Source organism: Asterias amurensis, chromosome 8 (assembly GCF_032118995.1).
Source record: "Asterias amurensis chromosome 8, ASM3211899v1".
In the NCBI taxonomy this organism is placed as follows: Eukaryota; Metazoa; Echinodermata; class Asteroidea; order Forcipulatida; family Asteriidae; genus Asterias; species Asterias amurensis.
This window is the reverse complement of record NC_092655.1, coordinates 12,995,401-13,019,848: the sequence shown is the minus strand read 5'-3', so window position 1 is coordinate 13,019,848 and position 24,448 is coordinate 12,995,401. Positions and strand designations below refer to the sequence as shown.

The 24,448-nt window shown below is 37.9% G+C and overlaps 1 protein-coding gene across 1 annotated transcript; it reads left to right on the top strand.

Annotated features, from left to right (window-relative positions):
• Positions 1–420: 420 nt before the first annotated feature.
• LOC139940526 (pyridine nucleotide-disulfide oxidoreductase domain-containing protein 2-like) lies at positions 421–22,924 on the top strand. The gene is made up of 14 exons (XM_071936820.1): positions 421–509; positions 2,401–2,633; positions 2,904–2,997; positions 4,360–4,433; positions 5,220–5,375; positions 6,937–7,090; positions 7,953–8,014; positions 8,782–8,879; positions 13,394–13,535; positions 14,858–15,065; positions 16,007–16,315; positions 17,157–17,263; positions 18,846–18,966; positions 21,251–22,924. The coding sequence occupies exons 2-14, from the start codon at positions 2,433–2,435 to the stop codon at positions 21,331–21,333; spliced, it is 1,809 nt and encodes a 602-aa protein (XP_071792921.1). The 5' UTR covers positions 421–509; positions 2,401–2,432; the 3' UTR covers positions 21,334–22,924.
• The last annotated feature ends 1,524 nt before the right edge of the window (positions 22,925–24,448 follow it).

Below are 24,448 nucleotides of genomic sequence, written 5' to 3'. Positions count from 1 at the left end.
TTAAAACAATTATCAATTCTCGACAGCGAGAATTACGGATTTATTCCAATTATGGATTGGGTTTTCAGTCCCTACTTGACTGCATGGGTTTCCCTGAAACAAATCTCTGGGATTTTCCTTCCACATCTAGAACTGAAATTTCTTCATCATCTTTCTTCTATTATTGCTCAATTTATCCAGATTAATTATTATTTTTTATTTACTTATGTAGACAATACTTTTCATGGAAAATACAATTTATTAGCCTATCATTTACTCCTCTAGAGATCTGAGACTCTTATTTTTGATTTCCATTTTATATAATGAATAACAATATACATTTAAAAATCACTAGCCCCCCCAAAAAAGGTTTTGGAAACATTAATTTAAAGTTTTTCCAAGTTGAGGGCGCCAGACAAAAATTAAATTGCGCCACCTATTGTTAGGAGTTGGTTATTGTTGATGTTATATCACTTTCCAGATCGACTAGGCATGACCTGAGCGCGCGGACTTCGATTTAACAAGACTTGGTAAGTAAGATCATTAGACTGAGATTACTAAGAGTAAGACTTGGCAGTGATGTGCATTTTTTCTCTCCCTCACTTCAGAATTCGTCTGACAAACTACGATTACAATTCTCCTGCCAAACATGACTGACGTTAGAAACTATATAAATAAGGCTCCCCTGTGTCTGTGAGCCTTTTATACTAGGGTCTCATATTTAGGGCCTCCTGAACGCTAAACGTTTTTCAAATCAGCGTTGATGGGTGAAAGTTTTACGACCGTTAGCCAGCCAGAACTGTAGTTTCCTGTGTACTGTACACCTAAAGCTTTCCCCAACCTACTCAATATACATTCTTCATAATGCTTGTATTTCCTTTTTGTATAGCGTTAAGCATGTTAAGGAGGCCCTAACAAATATGACGAGACCCCTATATAAGGCTCACAGACACAGGGGAGCCTTATAGTTTATACAAGTATGACGTTACAACATGCAACCATGCACTGCTGCAGTGCATGCATTGCATGCATTGTTTCAGGCTGTCCATGGACTCGTAGAAATAGGCTGTGTGACTCTGAGTGATACATTTAACATTACAGGAGTATCTATCTAGCCTAGGCCTATCATATATATCAATAATGGAATTCAGACATTAACGACAACAGTGTAGTGAGTCTGCAGTGTCGGACACTTGAACTTAAAGCTTACTTTACAATTAATTACATGTAAATAATAACTTTATGAATGACTCATCTTTAAACAACAGTGCAGTGGAGTACAAAGTTATGGCTTATAATTTATCCTATGATTTTTCATAGATTATGAATCATGGACGGTATCATCTTGGTTTAAATCTTTCTTTGTGGCCGTCTTGTGGTTCTTGCAGTTTTTGTTTGTTTTGTTTGTTTGTTTGTTGGGGTGTTGGTTGGTTGGTTTGTTGGGAGTTTTGGGTTGTTTAATTGTTTGGGTGTTGGGGTGTTGTTTGTTTGTTTGTTGTTTTGTGCTTGTTTATCTGTCTCGTTTTTATCTTTATGTTGTTAATTAGTTGCGATAACGTAACCCTCCTGCTGCTGTCTGGAGGACAGTTACGTTATCGCTTGTTAATATGCATGTCTTTTTAAATTTTATTTCACTGATTGTATTACTATCCATCTTTGTTTCTGTACAAGACATCCCGGCCTTATACAAGCTTTTGCTTTTAATGGGTCATGCCTCCGTAATAATAATAATAATAATAATATCGAAGTCATATATAGCGCACGTATCTACCAAACAAGGTACTCAAGGCGCTGAGTATGTACAAACTTTCAGAAAGATAAGTTATTGCAGTGATGAATTCTGAGACCCAATTATTTAGCACCTTATAAGGGTTTACAAGGTGCTACGTCGCATTAAGCAGCCACAACCAGGAACACCGGGCGAACCCCTTCTCTTTTCGATAAGTGCACTGGGTTCTTTTACATGCGTGACACAACACATGGGACCAACGGCTTTACGTCCCATCCGAAGGACGAAGCAATAGTTAAGTGTCCTGCTCAAGGACACAGTGTCACGGCTGGGGATTCGAACCCACACTCTGCTGATCAGAAACACCATACAGTTTCAGTTTTAGTATTTAATCATAAATTGTTAATATTTGTATAAATGTTTGTATGGAAATAATTAATGTTTGATTGATTGATAGATTGATTGATGGTAACTATGATGTGTGAATGGATGTTTTTCTCAGAATTAATTAATGATTTAATTGAGCGTGAAAAGTTTTGTCGTACTGTAGACTCAGTTAACAGTGCCATTGTACTCCTTTATTAAAAGAACTTTTTGAAATCTGCCTTCGTACTAGCTAGTGTATGGAGGACCCAACACTAGTATTCTGCAGAGCCTGTTTAAGTCACATATTTTTTTCTGTTTTTCTTTAGATCCGTGTAGTTTCTACCATTCAGTATTAAAGATGGTAACCGGTGTTGTGCGCAGTGTCTACCTCTCTAAGCTGATCAAACCTGTGATTGGCGGCAGTGTGAATCATGTGACCTCAAGGAGCTTGAGCACCTCTCAAATCGTTCATCGAGCAGCAGGAGGAAGTCCAGAGGAAGCTCTGACCAAGGAATACGATGCTATCATCATAGGAGCTGGTCATAACGGACTCACTGCGGTGAGTTGTTTGTTAACCCTCTCGTTGCCAAATTGTTTGGACATCAACCATTCTTCCACAACAGAAAGCAGGCATGCAACTTTTCCTCGGATCAGCTGATTTCCTCTTTTTTTAATCTCAGTTTTACCATTCAAGTTTACTTGTGACGTGACTTGACTTGAGCAAAAGGTGACTTGCAACTATGACTTGACTTGACTTGAGGAAAAATGACTCGGTTACAACACTGGCAAATTGTAATAATCACACCTTTTTTGCATTTTTCTTCCATAGTCTGCGTATCTTCAGAAAGCCGGTCTGAAGACATTAGTTCTGGAGAGGAGACATGTTATAGGAGGAGCAGCAGTAACTGAAGAGATTGTACCAGGTTTGTAGTAATGGCCAATAACCTTCAAGAATCGTAAATAATGTGAAGTGCAATCAATCTACTTGGCAATTCTGTGTTGTGCAGTCCTTTGTAGTTGGGTTGGCGAACTAAAACTTCATTCCTGTCTTCTCTCATTTGGAATATTTTTTTTTCTTCTTCCAAACAACTTTTAGCCAATAACTGAAGGAAACACTTGTGTATGTTATAATGTCTTCTTCATCGGCTCATTGCTATAAGGTCATTATTTGCAATTTTATATCCGTAATGATCAAAAGGGTGTTAAAGGCACTGGACACTATTATACACTGACTGGCAATGAGGTAACAAGTGTACGTCCATTCCTATTCCCCCGAGGGACTTTGAGTGACCAGAAGAGCGACCTATTTCCTGAGGCTGAAGGCCGAAGGAAATAGGCCCTCTTCTGGTCACCCACAGGCTCGAGGGGGAATAGACGTACACTAGTTATCAAATTATGCCATTCAATTTGTGTTTTATAACACAGCTCGGTCTTAAATGTGAAATAAGAACAGAAATCTGGAAAAGAAAGGAAGTTTTGTAATTGCTGTTCATGATTCAAGTCAAGAGAGGGTGCTGTAACTGTAGCTGTAACCGGGCACTATTTTCAAAGACTAGCGCCCGCTCAGGAACAAGTTCCCGCAAACATGTGCGTGATCACTAGACTATATTAGTTCATCCAACGTGATCGTGATTCAGCCAACCAGAATACAGAACAAGCAAGAGGTGTGTTATAATGCTAATTGGTGTATCTCAACATGTGCATACAATAACAATCCTGTGAAAATTTGAGCTCAATTGGTGGTCGAAGTTGCGAGATAATAATGGCGAAGTTGTGTGCTTTCAGATGCTTGATGTCGAGACCTCAAATTCTAATTCTGAGGTCTCGAAATCAAATTCTTGGAAAATTACTTCTTTCTTGAAAACTACGTTGCTTCAGAGGGAGCCGTTTCTCACAATGTTTTATACTATCAACCTCTCCCCATTACTCTTTACCAAGTAAGGTTTTATGCTAACTATTTTGAGTATTTACCAATAGTGTCCACTGCCTTTCAAAGAAAAATGTGTTAATATTTAGAATTTTAAAATAAAATCCGTCGAAGTAAATGATTTCCTATTAACAAAGGAGTGTTTCTTTTCAACAAACTTTGGGGACCACTATGGATCAATACATTCCATTTTCCAGGAGCTCCAAAAAAAGCAATCTATGTAATCCGTCCACTGCAACAACCTAACCAATGAATTATGACCCTGTCCACACATTGAGGAATTTCAATGGGATTTAATTGTGTCTTTAGCCTAATATGATTATGGATTTCTTATTTGCCCCTACCTCTCATGGTACAGGATTCAAGTTCTCAAGATGCTCATATGTACTGAGTCTCCTAAGACCGGATATCTATAAAGATCTGGAACTTAAGGTAAGATTCAGAAGAATACGAATCAGGTTGAGACATGAATAAACCCTAGAGGAGCATTAAAAGATCAGGTTCTTCTTAGATCTATGGGGTTGATGCCTTTGTAGGGATACACAAGTTTGAGACTACTTTTATGGAGAAGCCATATTTAATAAACTCTGTAAACGGCGCCCTCTGTTGGCAAGTATAAACACAGATATTGTTACAATGAGGATTTGTGAATTATCTCTTTTCAAAACTAAAGAAAACATTTTCTTGCTTTCAAATTAAAGCAATGAATTTGAAAGGCCAGGTCACATCTTGCTTGTCAGGTCACATCATATCACTTGTATCAAAGTATAGACCTTTATCACGCTGTCACCATCTTGGTCATGTTCCCTGTTTCCAATATCAGTAATGAATGCTAACAGTCATTGCGCATGGCACCAGACTATTGGTTTGTCCAGCCTCAGTTTGGTTACAGTGAGTTGGAATAGAGTAAAATCAAGATGGCCACACCGTGATAAAGGGCTATAGTCTGGACTGGATAGACTGTAGCTGGGATTGTCCATACCCTTTTGTGACAGCTTTGAACATTCCTGACTGTTTACTGGGACTGCCCAAGCCAGTGGCATAACCGGGGCGCAGGGAGGGCAGCTCCACTCAGAATGCATCAATACAATAAATAGCAGCCCCCCCCCTTCCTCCCCCAGCTTTGGAAAGGCATTTTGACGGAGCAGCTGTTCATGCATTGTATACCGATAATAGGTGCTACTACATTGTTATTCCTTGTGTCTTCCATACGCACAGAAACACGGATTGAAAGTTCACATCAGGAAGGCCTACGCCTACACCCCGTTACTTGAGGCCCCGGGGTCCAGTGGCAGACCAAGATCTCTCCTTCTTACTTGTGATGATAAGCAGACGTATGAACAGATTGCACAGTTCTCTGAGAAAGATGCAAAGGTATGGAATCCAGAATGTTTGGTGTATCTCAACATATGCATAAAAAACCTGTGAAAATTTGAGCACAATCGGTCGTCGAAGTTGCGAGATAATAATGAAAGAAAAGAAACCCTTGTCACACGAAGTTGTGTGCTTTCAGATGCTTGATTTCGAGACCTAAAGATCTAATTCTGAGGTCTCAAAATCAAATTCGTGGAAAATTACTTTTTTCGTTTTCTCGAAAACTACCTTACTTCAGAGGGAGCGGTTTCTCACAATGTTTTGAACTATCAACAGGTCCCCATTACTTAATACCAAGCAAGGTTTTATGCTAATGTTTATTTTGAGTAATTACCTATAGTGTCCACATAGTTTTCGAGAAAAAAATTTTCCTTGAATTTGATTTCGAGAGCTCAGAATTAAATTTTGAGGTCCCGAAATCAAGCATCTGAAAGCAGACAACTTCGTGTGACAAGGGTGTTTTTTCGTCCATATCTCGCAACTTTGATGACCAATTGAGTTCAAATTTTCGCAGGTTTGTTGTTTTAAGCATGTTGAGATATACCAAGGGAGAATACTGGTCTCCGACACCACCAGTAGTGTCCACCAGTAGCTTCATTACACTGCAACAAATTTATAAGTTGACCCAAACTTTTCACTGAGATTTAGAGACTTTTTGCAACACATTGTTTGTTCCAGGTTTATTTTAAGATACCTTAAGATGAGCTGAAATGCAATAGTTACATCAGTTAAATAAGGTTAGAAATTTAGCTTCTATGCATTCAAATCTATCTATGAAGTGCACTAGTTTGTTTTAATTAATTTTGAGTCCAACTTTCACAATTAAAAGCCTTACCTCTCTTCTTTTTAAAGCTATTGCTACCATCCTGATTTGTTTCGCATTGTTTAGTTAATAAGTCATAGAGTCCAAGTGAAATAACTCTTAAAATGCTTTATACTATAAACCAAAGCTGCTGTGTTTCCAAGCAAGTAAGTTTGGATTGCCAGACATTTTAAAAGTCATTACCAAAAAGCCATTTGCGTGTTAGATTTGAATACTGTCTAGAACAATGACGTGCTCTCAAAACCCACCTTTTTGCCTCTTCGTAGCTGGTCGTCTTTATCTTTGTTCTGTCTTTTCCCCCTTCTTTCTCAGCGCCTTGTATCCTTTGGCAATTTGGCGCTTTATAAATACTGTTATTATTAGTATTATTATTATCATCACAAGACTGTCGAGCAAGTTGTTATTTCACATGATTAGTGGCAAGCTTTTGCTTAGTTATGTAAAAGATGCTGAACACCCATACACAATTCTGAATGGATGTGTATGGCACAATGGAATCAGGGTTTGCTCGTCTGGGGGGACTGCTATACAAAAGCTTGCCAATCGAACCATATGACATAACAACTGTCTCTATAGTCTGAGGAATTCAAATGTAAACGGTACATTGTGACTAAAGCACTTGGTCATTGTACCAAACATTATTCAAATCTAACTCCCAAATGGCTTATTGTCTCTTTAAGCAGCTCTATTAAATTGGGCCTCGATTTGATACTCGATTTGAATTGCTGGTTGTTGCAGAATTATTTTGAGTATGAGCATCAGATGACGGCCATAGCTCAAGCCATCGGACCTCTTTTGGATGCACCACCTGTAGAGTTGTCTGCACTCGGTAGTGGCTCACTAAGGGAACGTTTGGCTATGTGGCCAGCTATTAAAGCTGCTTTAAAATCAGGTATGCTGTGGAGATTAGAACCTTCTTAAACTATTAAACTCATCTTCAACTCAAACTCGCATTTGCCTGAAGACGAGGAGAGTATACTGTATATGATTTGGACATTGCATGGTGAGGTATCTATATATATTTGGTTTGCGGTAACACCAAGTGTGCATCTACTTGCCAGGTAGAGTTTGTTCTTTAGAGAACTGTCTTTCTATATTCTACTACCGCGAAGTAGATTTATCGGATTGTTCGGTAGACTTCTCAGTTCTGAAAAGAACTGTCCTGCTATTTAACTACTACCTGGGCGGAAGGTAGAAAATCAGCTGGGACTACTACTTTAGCTTAAAGGATCGTTATTAACTGCACAACCATGAAGTGAGTTCTTAAATTGGTCTCAACGTTTCGACTAGCTTGCTCTAGTCATCGTCAGGAGAAGAGAGTATACTGTTTGAAACGTCAAGACCGCACTGGCTCTTTTCAGAGCCAACACTCCCTCAAAAGAGATATTTATACATGGTTGTGCCCGCAAGTTTACTATTTAGTATTTGTAGTTACTTCTTGTCTTCAACTCAAAAAATATATATACACTGAGCTATCTAGCACTGTGTAGGCAGTTTCCCTTTTTGTCAATATCTTTGTTTTGGGGTGCCAGTCAAAAGCCATACAACCATTAGCTTTAGCTGCCGTCTAGCCACGGATCACACCCAAGTTTACAATAAAACCTGGGAAGCGGCAGCCAGGGGATAATTTTGTTTTTCATATCAAAATATCAAGTTAAAACCCACAAGGGAAACTGACTGGGTAAATTTCCAATGTGCCGGCACTGTCTACCAACTGAGCTATCTGAGTAGCCCTATGTTTGTTTTCCTCACAGGCAAAGCTTTGGGGAAAAATCTTCCACAGTTCTATGAGCTCTTAACTGCACCAATGGACAAGGTAAGACCACAGATTTCAAAACTAACTCAGGTTTACTGAATGATTCGTTTGTAATAAATCACTTTGGTCACCATCCCAAACAGCGCCCTCACTGAGGTATCAAGATTTAGCCACCACATTGTTTGATAGTTGTGATGCAGTGAATGTTTTTGGCGCATCCCCAGCGCCTTGCCTTAGAGCCATTATACACTTTCGGTACAGACAAAAAAATTAAAAGTCATCTCAACATTTACGTAAAATAACAAACCTGTGAAAATTTGAGCTTGAATGGTCGTCGGAGTTGCGAGATAACTACAGTATGAAAGAAAAAAACACCCTTGTCACATGAAGTTGCATGCTTTCAGATGCTTGATTTCGAGACCACAAATTCTAAACTTGAGGTCTCGAAATCAAATTCGTGGAAAATTACTTCTTTCTCGAAAACTACTCCACTTCAGAGGGAGCCGTTTCTCACAATGTTTTATACTACTAACCTCTCCCCATTACTCATTACCAAGTGAGGTTTTATGCTGATAATTATTTTGAGTAATTACCAATAGTGTCCACTGCCTTTAAAACACTATGTGGATTGATGTCCACACAGTGTTTTTTTTACAGTGTTGAAGAGAACAAAGGAAAGTCCACAGAGTGACTGCGACACAGCTGAGTGTGATGGCATGTGTGCATGTCATTTGAGTCTGTTACTTTTTCATATCACATACTTGTTATAAACTTGATTATCAATTCTGTTGTGGGTTTATTGTCGTCCATTTTGTTGTTTTCTTTAGATCCTGGATCGTTGGTTTGAGTCTGAGCCTCTTAAAGCTACCTTAGCAACAGATTCAGTCATAGGTGCTATGGTAACGCCCAGCACACCTGGTAGCGGGTAAGTGCATGTTAAATGTTTTCTTATTGAAATATCTGTCTGATCTCATAAGGAATATGTTTTTGGCTTTCAGTTTAATAAAATGGCTGGTGTCAAAGTTGGTATCAAAACAAAACAAAAATTTGTAACTGTAAAATACAAAGTATAATAGTTGGGATTGAGGAGGTGTAAGTCTGACAAATGAATAAGAAAATTCTATTGTCATTTTACCATTGTGTAAAAACAACTAACCACACACTGTTCCAACACCCTGAAGGGTGGTTTATAGTTGGTCCCGCGATGGTGGTGCGATGTAAATCTAGACACAAGATCCCCAAAACACAGTTTATAGTCATCGATGAGGTATAAAAACTGTGTCTTTGTATGATCGCGCATAAAGATTTCCATTGGGCGGCCATCGCGCGACCGACTATAACTCGGCCTTTAAAGATACTGCTTTTAAACATGAAGTATGTTTTGATTCACCATTGGATGAATATTTCAATCCAACGGAACAGATACCTTTGTATTGATTTGAGGTTGTTTTAATTAGCACCAAGAGGTTAATCCAACACAAAACTGTCTCAACCCTCTCAGATTTCTACACCTCGGTTAAGTAAAGCAATTACAATGTATAGTTAAGTGTCTTGCTCAAGGACGCAAGTGTCACGACTGAGAATCGAACCCACACTCTGCTGCTGTAAACACCAGAGCTTGGGTGGCGTGAATTAGACCACTTAGCCATGACAGACGATGATGGTTACACCTTCTTTTGTATGTGCATTTTTTCTCCAGTATCTTTCTTGTGAATATTATTCATTTTTTAAAGTAATGTTTTAATAGTGTTTGATTTGACTTTGGTCAACAACATGTGTTGTATTTTTCTGCCTGATCAAGCGCCTTGAGTACCTTATCTTCTACTGCCAGATAAAAAAAAAAATGAAAACCTACTTTTCCAGTCAGCCTCGTCATTAATCTTTGGTTTTTTTCTCTTTTCTTTCTTCCTTTGCATTGTTCTTGCTTTATTTATTGTTCAGCGCTTTGATCTGTGTTAAAGGCGCTATATAAATACCTATATTATAAAAATACCTATATTATTATTGTATGTGCATTTTTTTCCCAATATTTTTTTCGTGTAAATATTATACATTTTTTAAATTAATGTTTTATTGTTAGGTGTTCGGGCAACAGCCCGAACAACTCTTTGATTTTGTTCGTTTTTTTTTTTTTTTTTTTAGGTGTTCGGGCAACAGCCCGAACAACTCTTTGATTTTGTTCGTTTTTTTGTTTTCTTTTTGGTTTTTCTTATTCTTCTTCTCGTCGATTGTCTGCAAGAAAAAGCATAGATGCGAAGCTTGCATTAAGTTGAAACTTTGCACACAGGTAGACAATAACTAGAAGATGATACAAAAGTTGTTACGTCACGATGACGTCATCAGTTGACGAGATACACTAATTCAAAGTTTATTATTTCAAAAAATCATAACTTTAGATCTACATAAGGGATTTTTTACAATCAATACATCATCGGAAAGAGCATTAAAAACTCCGTAAACGCCTCACAGACATGACCCCATTTTGATTTTGTCTTCCGGCTCAAAAGAGAGGTTGAACATTTCAAAATTCATGTATAAAGAACTACAAAATTCCCCATTGATTGCGCGTAAAGATTTTACGATTACATGTACACGTACTTTGTCACCACGTGTAAGCATGCAGTGCATTGCGGTCACCACGTGTAAGTATGCGGTGCATTGAGCAGCATAGTCACGCTCTGCACCACGTTTTTATCGTTTTAGTCTGCGTTCGAGGCGTTCTCAACATAAAGTCAGTTTTCTTCAAAAGTAGTTAATTAGTTTCATCTCTACGACCATACTGCGTTGATAACACCGGTTCTCGTCTTGTCACTCAAGCCCAGTCAGTATTTCGATGGGAGATCACGTGGCGACCAAAATTTGTACTATTTATTTTTGTATTTAATTTTTTTTTCTCCTATAAATAGCCTCGTTTTTAGTCTGTTTTCAAGGCGTTTTCAACAAACATTCCCCTTCCGGTTAGTTAGTCTCTTCTCCAGTCGTCATTATGCATTAAGCTTCCATATCCTCAACCACAAAAGCTATTTTGACAATCTATACATCATATGAAAGGGCTTTACGTACGTAGTCTGTTTTCAAGGCGTTTTCAACAAACATTTCCCTTCCGGTCAGTTAGTCTGTTCTCCAGTTGTCATTATTCATCAGTTCACATTTCCTCGACCACAAAAGCTATTTTGACAATCTATACATCATATGAAAGGGCCTCACGTACTTCACAAAAATGGGTATGTTGGTGACCTTCTCTTGACCTTTTGACCTTTTTAAACCGGAAGTGCCTGTAAAATGCTTTGAAAAGGCATTATTTAAAGGCTTTTAGGTTGAAATGTACACTTTTTGATGCTTTACCATTAAATTATTTCACATCGAGAAAACTGTTTGGTTTTGATTTCTTTGCAATTTGACGAGCTTTCAACAACACTATTTTCATTGATTCAAACACTGACCCAACAATAGCCGAACACCTAGTGTTTGTTTCTACAAACACTATATCTAGTTTTTTTTTTTGGGGGGTTTTTCTTTTTCTTCTTCTTGCGATTGTCCGCAAGAAAAGGTTAGATGCGAAGCTTGCATTAAGTTGAAACTTTGCACACAGGTAGACGATAACCAGTAGATGATACAAAAGTTGTTACGTCACGATGACGTCATCAGTTGACGAAATACACTCATTCAAAGTTTATTATTTCAAAAAATCATAACTTTAGATCTACATGAGGGATTTTTTACAATCAATACATCATCGGAAAGAGCATTAAAAACTCCGTAAACGCCTCACAGACATGACCCCATTTTGATTTTGTCTTCCGGCTCAAAAGAGAGGTTGAACATTTCAAAATTCATGTATAAAGAACTACAAAATTCCCCATTGATTGCGCGTAAAGATTTTACGATTACATGTACACGTACTTTGTCACCACGTGTAAGCATGCGGTGCATTGCGGTCACCACGTGTAAGTATGCGGTGCATTGAGCAGCATAGTCACGCTCTGCACCACGTTTTTATCGTTTTAGTCTGCGTTCGAGGCGTTCTCAACACAATGTCAATTTTCTTCAAAAGTAATTACTTGATTTTATCTATGACTATACTGCGTTGATAACACCAGTTCTCGTCCGGTCACTGAGGTTAAGCAAAATCGGGCCCAGTCAGTATTTCGATGGGAGACCACGTGGCGACCAAAATTTGTACTATTTATTTTTGTATTTAATTTTTTTTTTCTCCTATAAATAGCCTCGTTTTAAGTCTGTTTTCAAGGCGTTTTCAACATACATTTCCCTTCCGGTTAGTTAGTCTCTTCTCCAGTCGTCATTATGCATTAAGCTCCTATATCCTCAACCACAAAAGCTAATTTGACAATCTATACATCATATGAAAGGGCTTTACGTATGTAGTCTGTTTTCAAGGTGTTTTCAACAAACACTTCCCTTCCGGTTAGTTAGTCTCTTCTCCAGTCGTCATTATGCATAGTTCCTATGTCCTAAACCTCAAAAGCTATTTTGACAATCTGTACATGAAATGAAAGGGCTCTACGTACGTAGTCTGTTTTCAAGGCTTTTCAACAAACATTTCCCTTCCGGTTAGTTAGTCTCTTCTCCAGTCGTCATTACTCATCAGTTCACATTTCCTCAACCACAAAAGCTATTTTGACAATCTATACATCATATGAAAGGGCTTTACGTATGTAGTCTGTTTTCAAGGCGTTTTCAACAAACATTTCCCTTCTGGTTAGTTAGTCTCTTCTCCAGTCACCATTATTCATCAGTTCACGTTTCCTCAAATACAAAAGCTATTTTGACAATCTATACATCATATGAAAGGCCTCACGTATTCCACAAAATGGGTATGTTGGTGACCTTCTCTTGACTTTTTGACCTTTTTAAACTGGAAGAGCCTGTAAAATGCTTTGAAAAGGCAGTATTTAAAGGCTTTTAGGTTAAAATGTACACTTTTTGATGCTTTTTCCATAAAATTATTACACATCGAGAAAACTGCTTGGTTTTGATTTCTTTGTAATTTGACGAGCTGTTAACAATACTTGTTTCATTTATTCAAACACTGACCCAACAATAGCCGAACACCTAGTGTTTGTTTCTACAAACACTATATCTAGTTTAGTATGACTTTGGTCAAAAACATTTTCTAGTATGATTCTGTCTTAACAAGTGCTTGAGTACCTTATTGTTAAGATATTTGTGCTATATAAGGGCCATGTCACACGAGGCAATTTACGGGCAACCAGTTCCAGGCAATCTCCATGAAGAAACGGCATTCACATTTAAATGTTCACCTATTTCTCTTGTGGATCATAGAACAATGTTTGAAAATTGACCTGTGTGCTACCAAAATGGTCCTGTAGTATACACTGCAGTTGGTTGCCTCCAAGTTGCCTGCAAAAGTTGCCTCGTGTGACAAGGCCCTAAGACTGCTATGTTTTATCCCTTCAGGTATGTGTTGATACATCATGTGATGGGTGAAGTAGAAGGCATCAAGGGGGCATGGGGCTATGCTGAGGGAGGCATGGGGGCAGTGTCAGGGAGTATTGCTAGTGCTGCTAAGGCCCATGGAGCTACCATTCTTACAGAGAAGGTGAGTCACAAGTAAATGGTGTTTGAAGCTTTGCATGGTGTGGAGAATAAGAGCAACTATAAATATAAATATTAATAGTAAACTTGCGGGTACAACCATGGGTAAAAACTCTTTTGAAGGAATGGTGGCTCTGAAAAGAGCCGGTTTGGTCTCGACGTTTCGAACAGTATACTCTGCTCGTCTAAGACGAGCAGAGTATACTGTTCAAAACGTCGAGACCAGCCGACGAGCAGAGTATACTGTTCGAAACGTCGAGAACAAACCGGCTCTTTTCAGTGCCACCACTCCATCAAAAGAGATTTTACCCAAGGTTGTACCCACAAGTTTACTATTAATATTTATGTTTATAGTTGCTCTGAGTCATAACTGTTGAGATTGCTTTCATATCTGTTGAGGAAGCTCTATCCTATGGTAGTGCAGCAAGAAACAAGATTTCAGGGATAGAAGGATTTTCCTGTTATAGAATATTTTTTTCGATCAGAGCCAGCAATCAGGGAAGAGTTTCCCTTTGACATGTCTTAAGTGGTTCCATGGTTATGCGTCAGCTTGTTTCACTGTGATCATTCGGTCAACATGGGCTAGCAGTATGACAGTTGAAGTAATTTGAGTGTTGGGTTTTTAAACTAGTTATTTGTTGAATAACACCTATAAAGACTGCCATTTGATTTAGGTTATTGGCTCACACAAATCAAAGTGGCAAATTTTAACGGATGTTAAATTGCCAAACAGGAATCAAAATTATCTTTCCTTTGTGATTGGGTTTTCTGACTGTGTATATTTGCTGTTCCTAAAAGTAAGACAACCCTATATGACGAATCAAAAGTCTTTTTGCTGCCTGTCATTAAAGGCAGTGGACGCTATTGGTAATTACTCAAAATAATTAGTAGCATAAAACCTTTCTTGGTGACGAGTAATGGGGAGAGGTTGATGGTATAACACATTGTGAGAAACGGCTCCCTCTGAAGTGCCATAGTTTTCGAGAAAGAAGTAATTTTCCACGAATTTGATTTCGAGACCTCAGATTTAGAACTTGAGGTCTCGAAATCAACCATCTAAACGCACACAACTTCGTGTGACAAGGGTGATTTTTTTCTTTCATTATTATCTCGCAACTTCGATGACCGATTGAGCTAAAATTTATACAGGTTTGTTTATTTATGCACATGTTGAGATACACAAACTGTGAAGGCTAGTCTTTGACAATTACCAATAGTGTCCACTGCCTTTTAAGTTAAACTAACTGTGGAATTGTTTCATTTAATATGTTTAAAACTTAGAGAAGAAAATAACTTTTTTTTTTCTATAAAATAATTTGCCTACAGCCAGTGGATACCATTATGTTAGACGGCAACCAGAGAGCATGTGGTGTTGTCTTGGAAGATGGAACTGAAATCAGAAGCAAGATGGTCCTCTCCAACGCCACGGCCAGACTCACCTACTTGAATCTGACCCCACAGGAAGCCCTTCCAAAGGAATTCATTCAAGAGGTCAAAGCTATTGATTATAAATCACCTGTCACAAAAATCAATGGTAAGTTTATTTTGTTATTTTTTATTACACAATTCAGTGCTATAAGGTTTATCGCGAATAGCAAAATATCAAGAGAGGGCGCTGTTGAACCCACACAAAGGTATAGGCGTTGAGTGCGCGAGTCGTAGAAACTGCATAGAAACCGCCCCATATTCCTTCCCACAATGCATTGCGTTTCTGAATCGCGATAAACCTTATTCACACGACAGCAATTCAACAGGGGGGGTCCCTTGTTTATTTTTAGCATGGTTGTAAAATGTAGCAATGTTTGAGAAGATTTTGGAAAAGAACTTGGACAGTAAACAAAATGTTTGTCCTTCACACGAGGTACATTTTGTAAGACTTTACAACCATGCTACAATTTAGCAAGGGACCCTTGCTTTGCTCTGGTGTGACAGGGGTCGACTTCACAAAAAGTTGGGACTCGTCTTATCTCGAGTTAGGACGAGTAACTGGGACTCGTCCTAAGTCCTAAGATTAGTCTTAAGTTAGGAAGAGTTTTGTGAAATCGATGGCAGGGGCTTTAGCTGCAAATCTTCCTTCTGGGCACACAATGATTTATTTATGCAGTATGTCAATTATGAAACTATAAATGTCATCTTCCCTTTGTAAATTTGTTGGAAACTTGTGGGTATTTCATGCAGGTTTACCGTTAAATAAAATATCTGGAAATAACTTGGAAATCACCATGTGTTGACGGAGCTGCCTACATTTTTATCCTGCCATCAGGGAGGTTTTGTACAACGATCTGGAATATATTTATAATTACATTTAACATAACAGGGAAAAAGGGAAGTATCATCAGGCAAATTTTCAGTTTTGTTTTCATACATAGAAAGATTGGTTTATTTTCACAGAACTTTCTGCAGAATCATGTAGAGTTAGCAGCTGTCCATACACATCTCACTCTTGCATACTTTTCTTCTCAAAAACATTTGCAGTGGCTGTGGACCGACTTCCAAACTTCAAAGCCAGTCCTACAGACTCCAATCAGCCTGGTCCCCATCACACCTGTACCATCCACTTAAACTGCGAGACCACCGATCTGTTGACCGATGCCTACGAGCCTTGTCAGAAGGGTCAAATTGCAGATCGACCCATGATTGAGATGTGTATACCATCCTCAATGGATCGTACCATTGCTCCAGAGGGATGTCATGTCCTTAGTCTTTTTACACAGTATACACCGTATCATTTAGCTGATGGGAAAGAGTGGGATGAGGAGACTAAGAATGCCTATGCTGATAAAGGTGAACATTAAACCATAGAGTTATAAGAACTTGAGAGCGCACTGATGATGATGCGCGCACAAACGCCATGGGACCATAAGGAGGGAGACACCCGCGCCATTTTGTAAGAACATTATACACGCGTTGAATATTAAGTGCAAAGTGGTGGGTAAATGTTATGATAACGCTATGCAATGCTGCTTTGTCAACTAAAAAGTGGCCGCACACCGGGCCCGTATCTAGGCTTGTGCAGCCCTAGTACTTATATGTAGCTCGATGCATTAAACCCATCACAATTAAAGGGTCTAAAATTCCCACTTCAGTTTAAAGTAGGGTTTGAAACTATGCAAGGTGGAAGTATAATTAGGTGAGGTATGCAGTAACACCATGTGAAACATTCTTATGAGTAGAACCGGTGGTTGAAAGCCTAATGTTTTGATCAAATTGCTCTGATCCTCTTTAAAAAGGCACTGGACACTATTGGTAATTACTCAAGAAAATTGTTAGCATAAAATCTTACCGTTGATAGTATAACAAATTGTGGGAAACGACTCCCTCTGAAGTAACTTAGTTTTTAAGATAGAAGTTATTTCTCTGTAAAATATTTTAATTTGATCTTTAGACCTCAGAATTTGATTTTGAGGCCTCGAATGAAAGCATCTGGAAACACACAACTTTGTGTAACAAGGGTTTTTTCTTCCACTATTTTCTCACAGATTTATGTCATTAGAATTTGCAAATTATAGGATCTTTTCAAAAACAGTTCACTTAGTTCCCTTTAAAAAAGTCATTCCTCAGTTCAAATTCCCATTTTGTAAATGGAAGCTTATTGACAATCAGTACTCCTTTGCTTTACCAACAGTCTTCGACAACATTGAGAATTATTGTTCCGGGTTCAAATCCAGTGTGATTGGAAGAGACATCTTACCACCACCTGAATTGGAGAGAATCTTTGGACTAACAGGAGGGGTGAGTTTACCATATCTTGATTCAATACAGAGTATATCGGTGGCAGCAGTCTTTGCAAGATGCTCTTTGCCGTAACTTATCTTGATTCAAAGAGAGTAAGAATGGATGTCAGTTGCAGCAGTCTTTGCAACATGCTCTTGATTCAAAGAGAGTATTTTCAAAGTGTGTGTGCACTAGCACGACCCTCGGCCAGTGATGGCTTTTGCAACATGCTCTCGGCTGTACCTTATCTTGATTCAAAGACAGTAAGAATGAATATCAGTGGCAGCAGCCTTTGCAACATGCTCTTGGCTGTACCTTATCTTGATTCAAAGAGAGTAAGAATGGATATAAGAGGCAGCAGCCTTTGCAACATGCTCTCGGCTGTACCTTATTTTGATTCAAAGAGAGCAAGAATGAATATAAGTGGTAGCAGTCTTTGCAAGATGCTCTTGCTGTACCTTATCTTGATTCAAAGAGAGTAAGAATGGATATCAGTAGCAGCAGTCTTTGCAAGATGCTCTAGGCTGTACCTTGTCTTGATTCAAAGAGAGTATTTTCAAAGTGTGTGTGCGCTAGCACGACCCTCGACCAGTGATGGCTTTTCACGCGTACACATTCATCAAGCATGGCGGCCGATGATGCATGTTGCAATTCGTTAATTGTGCATTGCTTAATGTTTATTTTTAAAATATTTTACTGTATAACATGTATTATCGACGCAATTTAGCCATTGGCTACAAGTTCAATTTGAATAAACCATCAATAATAATAAAAAGTATGAAAGGATATCAGTGGCAGCAGTCTTTGCTGCACCTTATCTTGATTCAATAAGATTAGGAGTGGGTCTTTGCAACCTTCTATATACTGTACCTTATCTTGATTCAAAGAGAGTCAGCATACCTTTATCACCAGTTTTATAATCATTCATGATATGAAAAAAATAAACCTTGAAAGAAACTGACTGTAAATTTGTCAAAACTGCACAACTTAAAGCCATTATACACTTTCGGTACAGAAAAAAAAAAAAAAGTTCACAGATTTACAAATAATTTACAGGGTTTACAACAGGTAATGGTGAAAGACTTCTCTTGAAATATTATTCCATGAAATGCTTTACTTTTTGAGAAAACATTAAAACAATATCAATTCTCGATAGCGAGAATTACGGATTTATTTTAAGCACATGTCATGACATGGCGAAACGTGCGGAGACAAGAGTGGGTTTTCCCTTTATTTTCTCCCGACTCTGATGACCGATTGAGCCTAAATTTTCACAGGTTTGTTATTTTATATATAAGTTGTGATACACAAAGTGTGGGACTTGGACAATACTGGTTACCGAAAGTGTGTAATGGCTTTAACGCTTACTGACAATATTTTGTGTACAACATTTTTCATTTCATTTCAATACATTTATTTCAATGTTGCCATAAAGTTACATTTGTGTACATCATTAAAGTTAATATACACGATAATGACTAAATAATGGCAAACCACAGATGTAGTCAAGACAATAACAATTTACATAGAAGTTGAGTGCATGGCAATATATTTAAAAAAAGCAATGATGAATACCATATTTCTGTATGTATCAATCTAGAACATTTTTCATGGAGCGATGTCCTTAGACCAGTTGTACTTTGCAAGGCCTGTCATGTCCAGCTCTAGTTATCGTTCACCAGTTGCTGGTCTGTACCTGTGTGGTAGTGGAGCTCATCCAGGTAAACTTTTTACATTTACATCCGACTCTCGTTAAAGGCAGGGGACACTATTGGTAATTATTCAAAATAATTATCATCATAAAACCTCATTTGGTAACAAGTAGTTGGGAGAGGTTGATGGTATAAAACATCGTGAGAAACGGCTCCCTCTGAAGTGGAGTAGTTTTCGGGAAAGAAGTAATTTTCCACGAATTTGATTTAGAGACCTCAAGTTTAGAATTTGAGGTCTCGAAATCAACCATCTAAACGCACACAACTTCGTGTGACAAGGGTGTTTGTTTTTTTCATAGTTATCTCACAACTCCGATGACTGATTGAGCTCAAATTTTTGCAGGTTTGTTATTTTATGCATATGTTGAGGTACACCAAGTGAGAAGACTGGTCTTTGACAATTACCAATAGTGTCCACTGTCTTTAAAGGCACTGGATACTATTTGTAATAACTCAAAATAATTGTTGGCATAAAAACTTGTTAGCGATCAACTGAGAGATCGATGTTGATAGTTTAAAACATTGTGAGTCACATCGTTTTCGAGAAAGAAGTTATTTCTACTAAATATTGAATTTGATTTCGAGACCTTAGAACTGGATTTTGAACTTGCAAATTCAAGCTTCTGAAAGCACACAACTGCGAGTAACAAGGTTGTTTTTTCTTCCATAGTTATCTTGCAACTTCAATGACCAATTGAGTTCAAATGTTTACGGGTTTGTTACTTTGTGCATATATTGAGATACAGCATTGCAAGTGAGAAGACTTCTCATATTATCTGAAACTCGTCCTGTTTAAACTGGCTGTTAAACGCTGCACACTGTAAATATACATAGTCATAGTGCATGTAGCACATGTACTACACTCAAGTTTAGTCTAAAATAGAGCGTTTTGATTATGTACCCGAAAATATCAATGATAAATGCATTTTCATTAATTTAATAATTTAATGTTTGCCACAATTGTTTATTTATGACAATGATGTGAAAAATTCAATACTGCAGAGCACCATATGCAGAATATTGTTTCGCTGGTAATTGTCAAAGTGCACATGGGAAGTAGCATTTTAAGCAGAGGTTACCAGCAAAATTTGTCTGGAGCTGTATGGCTGCCAAACACGAAAATTTGCTTCTAACATGTCTAAGCAAGCATGAAATTTCTTCCTTGATAAAAACAGGGTTACCAACAAAACTTTCATTTGTTGCATATTGTTTGTTTCTGGTATTCAGCTGTTATTTGCTTATCCTGAAAATCAAGTAGAAATTTGGTTGGTTATCCTGGGGGTTTTTTTTCAAGGCAAAATTTCATGCTAGGCAAATTTTTGTGCTAAGCAGCTCTATGAAATTGGGCCCAGATGGTAATTTCTTAACGATTAGCTTGTTACACAACAATATTTTTGGATCTCGCTACAAAGTATGAAAAACATTTTGTTGTCACAGGGCCGCTTGACTAGACAGAGTTTTGGCTAATTAAGTCATAACTTGATTCATCTGTAGTTCTTTCGTAAATTTGGCCAGGAGTGAAAGAGGGGAGAGGTTAGCAGCATGACAGGATTGGTGCAATATCGGGTTGTGAGTGGGTATTAAAAAATACCATGGAAAGATTCTAGACTGTGATTGGTCATACTCGATCATACATGTATGTGTTAACTGTTGATAAAGGACCGACTCTGGAAACTAGCGAAAAAGTGGCCCCTAAACCAGCATACATCGTGTACAAAAACTTTGCGGTGTATCGCATGCCTATTCATCTTAGTTTCGTTGGCACTGCGCACATGCGCGTCATTACCGGTCATTACCCGGTCTTTACCACGCGGTGAAGACCAGGGCCCAAATTATGGCTCTGCTTACTGTCAGCACAGAATCGGCGCTTACGGAAGCAGGGAATTCTGTGCTTACGGCAGGCGTATTTCACGTTTTAGCAGGGGATTTTGGCTTCTGTGCGTGCGTACTCCATGTTACTTGGCATTCTACACTTACAAGGCTAGCGCAGAGTTTTGGCGCTTGCACGTCAAGCGGGGAATCGTGATCGTGAGCGCAGAATTTGGCGGTTAGCAGAGCCATGAAATTGGGCCCGGGTATTCGCACTGTTATTCTCTAATTCAACACCTACCCTCTTCAGAGCAATGCAGATAGCATGCCCAAAGCACATAGTCTGTGTAGAGCACAGCCATAAAATCAGATTTGCTTGTCAATGCTTGTTCTTTAGGTAACAATTTTAGTGGCTTTTCTTTTTCTTCAGCTTGTTTTATGTGTTCATCAACATAATTGTACTTTTTGATTTCATTTTACTCAGGTGGTGGAGTTATGGGTGCCCCAGGCAGAAATGCTGCTCATGTGGCTAGCATGGATCTCAAGAAACAAGGTTATAAGAAGTAGCAGCTTTTATAATTATAAAGAATAATAACTCTTATAAAGCACATTTCACAATAACCGTATCAATGCGCTTTACATTAGTGCCCTGGTCATAGGGCCAATAACATCCCTTTTAATGTTTCTCATTATACAACCTGGGCAACAGTTTATATTGCTCCAAAGGCTTTTTTATTCACAATATTAACCTCTACCCTCGTCGGTACCCATTTATACCTCTGGGTGAAGAGAAGCATTTATAATGAAGTATCTTGCTCAAGGACACAAGTGTCTAGACCGGGATTCGAACCCACACTCTGGTGACTTAGCACCAGAACTTGAATTTGATGCTCTAAACCACTCCGCCATGACACTTTACATAGTAGCTTCTTATATGTAGGGCTCATATTCTTCACTCAGTGAGGCTAAAGGGGCTTCAACATCCAGTATTTTCCTGCAAGGTACTGTAGAGTACGTTGTGTATCATCAGACATAAATGGTCCAGTCGCAAGGGCGAAATAACGTTCAAAGCGCAATGATTATTCTTTAGAATGGTGCTATGCATAAAAACTGATATAATTGTGTACGGTTGTGTATATTTGCGTCAAAAAAGAAAATCTCACACCATGGAATTAATGAAATTTTAACAAGTTCTATGAACTTCCTTGGTTATGTGTTAGGCTACTTATTACCAAACAGCAAACTTTAATGAAACGTTAACAGTAATACAACAGTAAGGTGATGCAATTCAGTTGCTGTAATTAGGACAATTTTAAAGATGTTTTGCAGTATATTCTATTTTTGTAATCTAGTAATTGTTGCATGAATGTGTGCAATCTTTTTTAAAACTAATGGTACAATTTCAGCCATCTGTTTTTGCTTAAAGTCACAGAACACCTTTGATATTTGTCAAAGACCAGTCTTCTCACCTGGTGTAACTCACCACATACACAAACCAACAAACCTGTGAAAATTTGAACTCAATTGGTCATCGAAGTGGACAGATTATAATGGGGAAAAACACCCTTGTCACAGGAAGTTGTGTGCTTTCAGATGTTTGATATTGGGACCTCAAAGTCTAATTCTGAGGTCTCAAAATTAAATTCAGGGAAAATTACTTCCTTCTTGAAAATTACGTTACGTCAGAGGGAGCCGTTTCTCACAATGTTTTATGCTATCAACAGCTCTCTATTGCTTGTTACAAAGTTAGTTTTTGTGCTAACAATTGTTTTGAGTAATTACCAATAGTGTCCACTGCTTTTAACTGTGTATCAATATCTCTGAAGAGGCTTCTTCTTACTCTATGTATATCTTGGTTATTTAAGTTTTTATATCTTTCTGAATTATAACTGAAATTTTATACAAGTTATAGTATTTTTTACATTAGTTGTGTGTGGTTGAAGTGTATACATAAAGAATGGTAAATTTTTAGAAAATATTTGTTTTTTTGGTGTTTTCTTATATATTAATGGCTGCTTCACATGCTATGGTTAAAACTTTTGACTTCCTAAAGCCCGGTTCATACTTCCTGCAAATACTTCGCGCGATGCAAATTTCATTGCGTCACAGAGGGAAATGGAGTGCATACCGATTGTTGCATCACCAAAATTCGCTTCGCATTCGCATTCGCAGGAAGTATGAACCGGGCTTTAGTGATCCTCCTTGCATTCTTTTTTCTTCCGAGGTGAAGCCAAGGGAAAATGGAATGGGTTAGGTTTGTGTTGCTTAGGGTGAGGATAATAACAACAAAACCCACAAATTTGTATATAGCGCATTTCACAAAAACCGTATCAATGTGCTTTACATAAGTGCCCTGGTCATTGGGCCAATAACATTCCTTTAAGCTTTCTCAGCTCCCTGGGAGTATACAGCCCGAGCTGCAGTGTGCTCGGGAAGGCTTTTTCATACAAAATATCAACCTCTACCCTCGCAGGTACCCATTTATACCCCTGGGTGAAGAGAAGCAGTTGATTGAGCTAAAACAATGAAAAACATTAAATGGTCATAACTCCTTATTGCAATGATGTACTGACTTGAAACTTAAGTCAAACATTGCTTCTTACATGTAGATTCATACGAAAAGATAAAACTCAAAGAATTAATCACATTTCAGTTGAATGAGCTTAAGCAATGCAACATTAAATAGACATAACTCCTTATTTCAATGATGAACTGACTTCAAACTATTGCTTTTTACATATCGATTCATAAGAAAAGATAAACCTCCCTTTGTGCATCACTGGTTCCAGTTGAATGAGCTGAAATAATGACAACCTTAAATGGTCATTACTCCTGATTGCAATGATGTTCTGACTTGAAACTTAAGTCAAATGTTGCTTCTTACATGTAGATTCATATGAAAAGATAAAACTCAAAGAATTAATCACAGGTTTCAGTTGATTGAGCTAAAACAATGAAAAACATTAAATGGTCATAACTCCTTATTGCAATGATGTACTGACTTGAAACTTAAGTCAAACATTGCTTCTTACATGTAGATTCATACGAAAAGATAAAACTCAAAGAATTAATCACATTTCAGTTGAATGAGCTTAAGCAATGCAACATTAAATAGACATAACTCCTTATTTCAATGATGAACTGACTTGAAACTTAAGTCAAATGTTGCTTCTTACATATAGATTAATATGAAGAGATAAAACTTGAAGAATTAATCACTGGTTTCAGTTGAATGAGCTAAAACAGTGAACAAATTGAATAGGCATTTTTATCCATATGTTGAGGCAAAAGTGTGAGAGAAAAACATTATGGGGGAAGTAATATAAGAAAAAATAAATAAAACAAGGTAATAAAAAAATAAGCCCATTCGTATTTCATTCAATGTAAAAAAAAGAAGGAAAAAAAAAGTCAAAATTGGAACAAGCAGCCCTGTGGTGAAAATAATTAATAAGGGGAGTGTTGGCATTTTTATCAAATTTGGGCAAAACATAAACAATCACCAAACGATACATAATTTTCGTAAATTTTTTTGCGATAATCTGAAAAATCACGGGCAAAATCACGGGCAAAATCACGGGCAAGCCCAGCATTGGTCCTGACATTGAGCATAGTGAAGCCTCGGCGGGAAGCACGATAGTTGGATCGCAGTCTCAAGATGGTTACACGCACGGGTTACACGCTA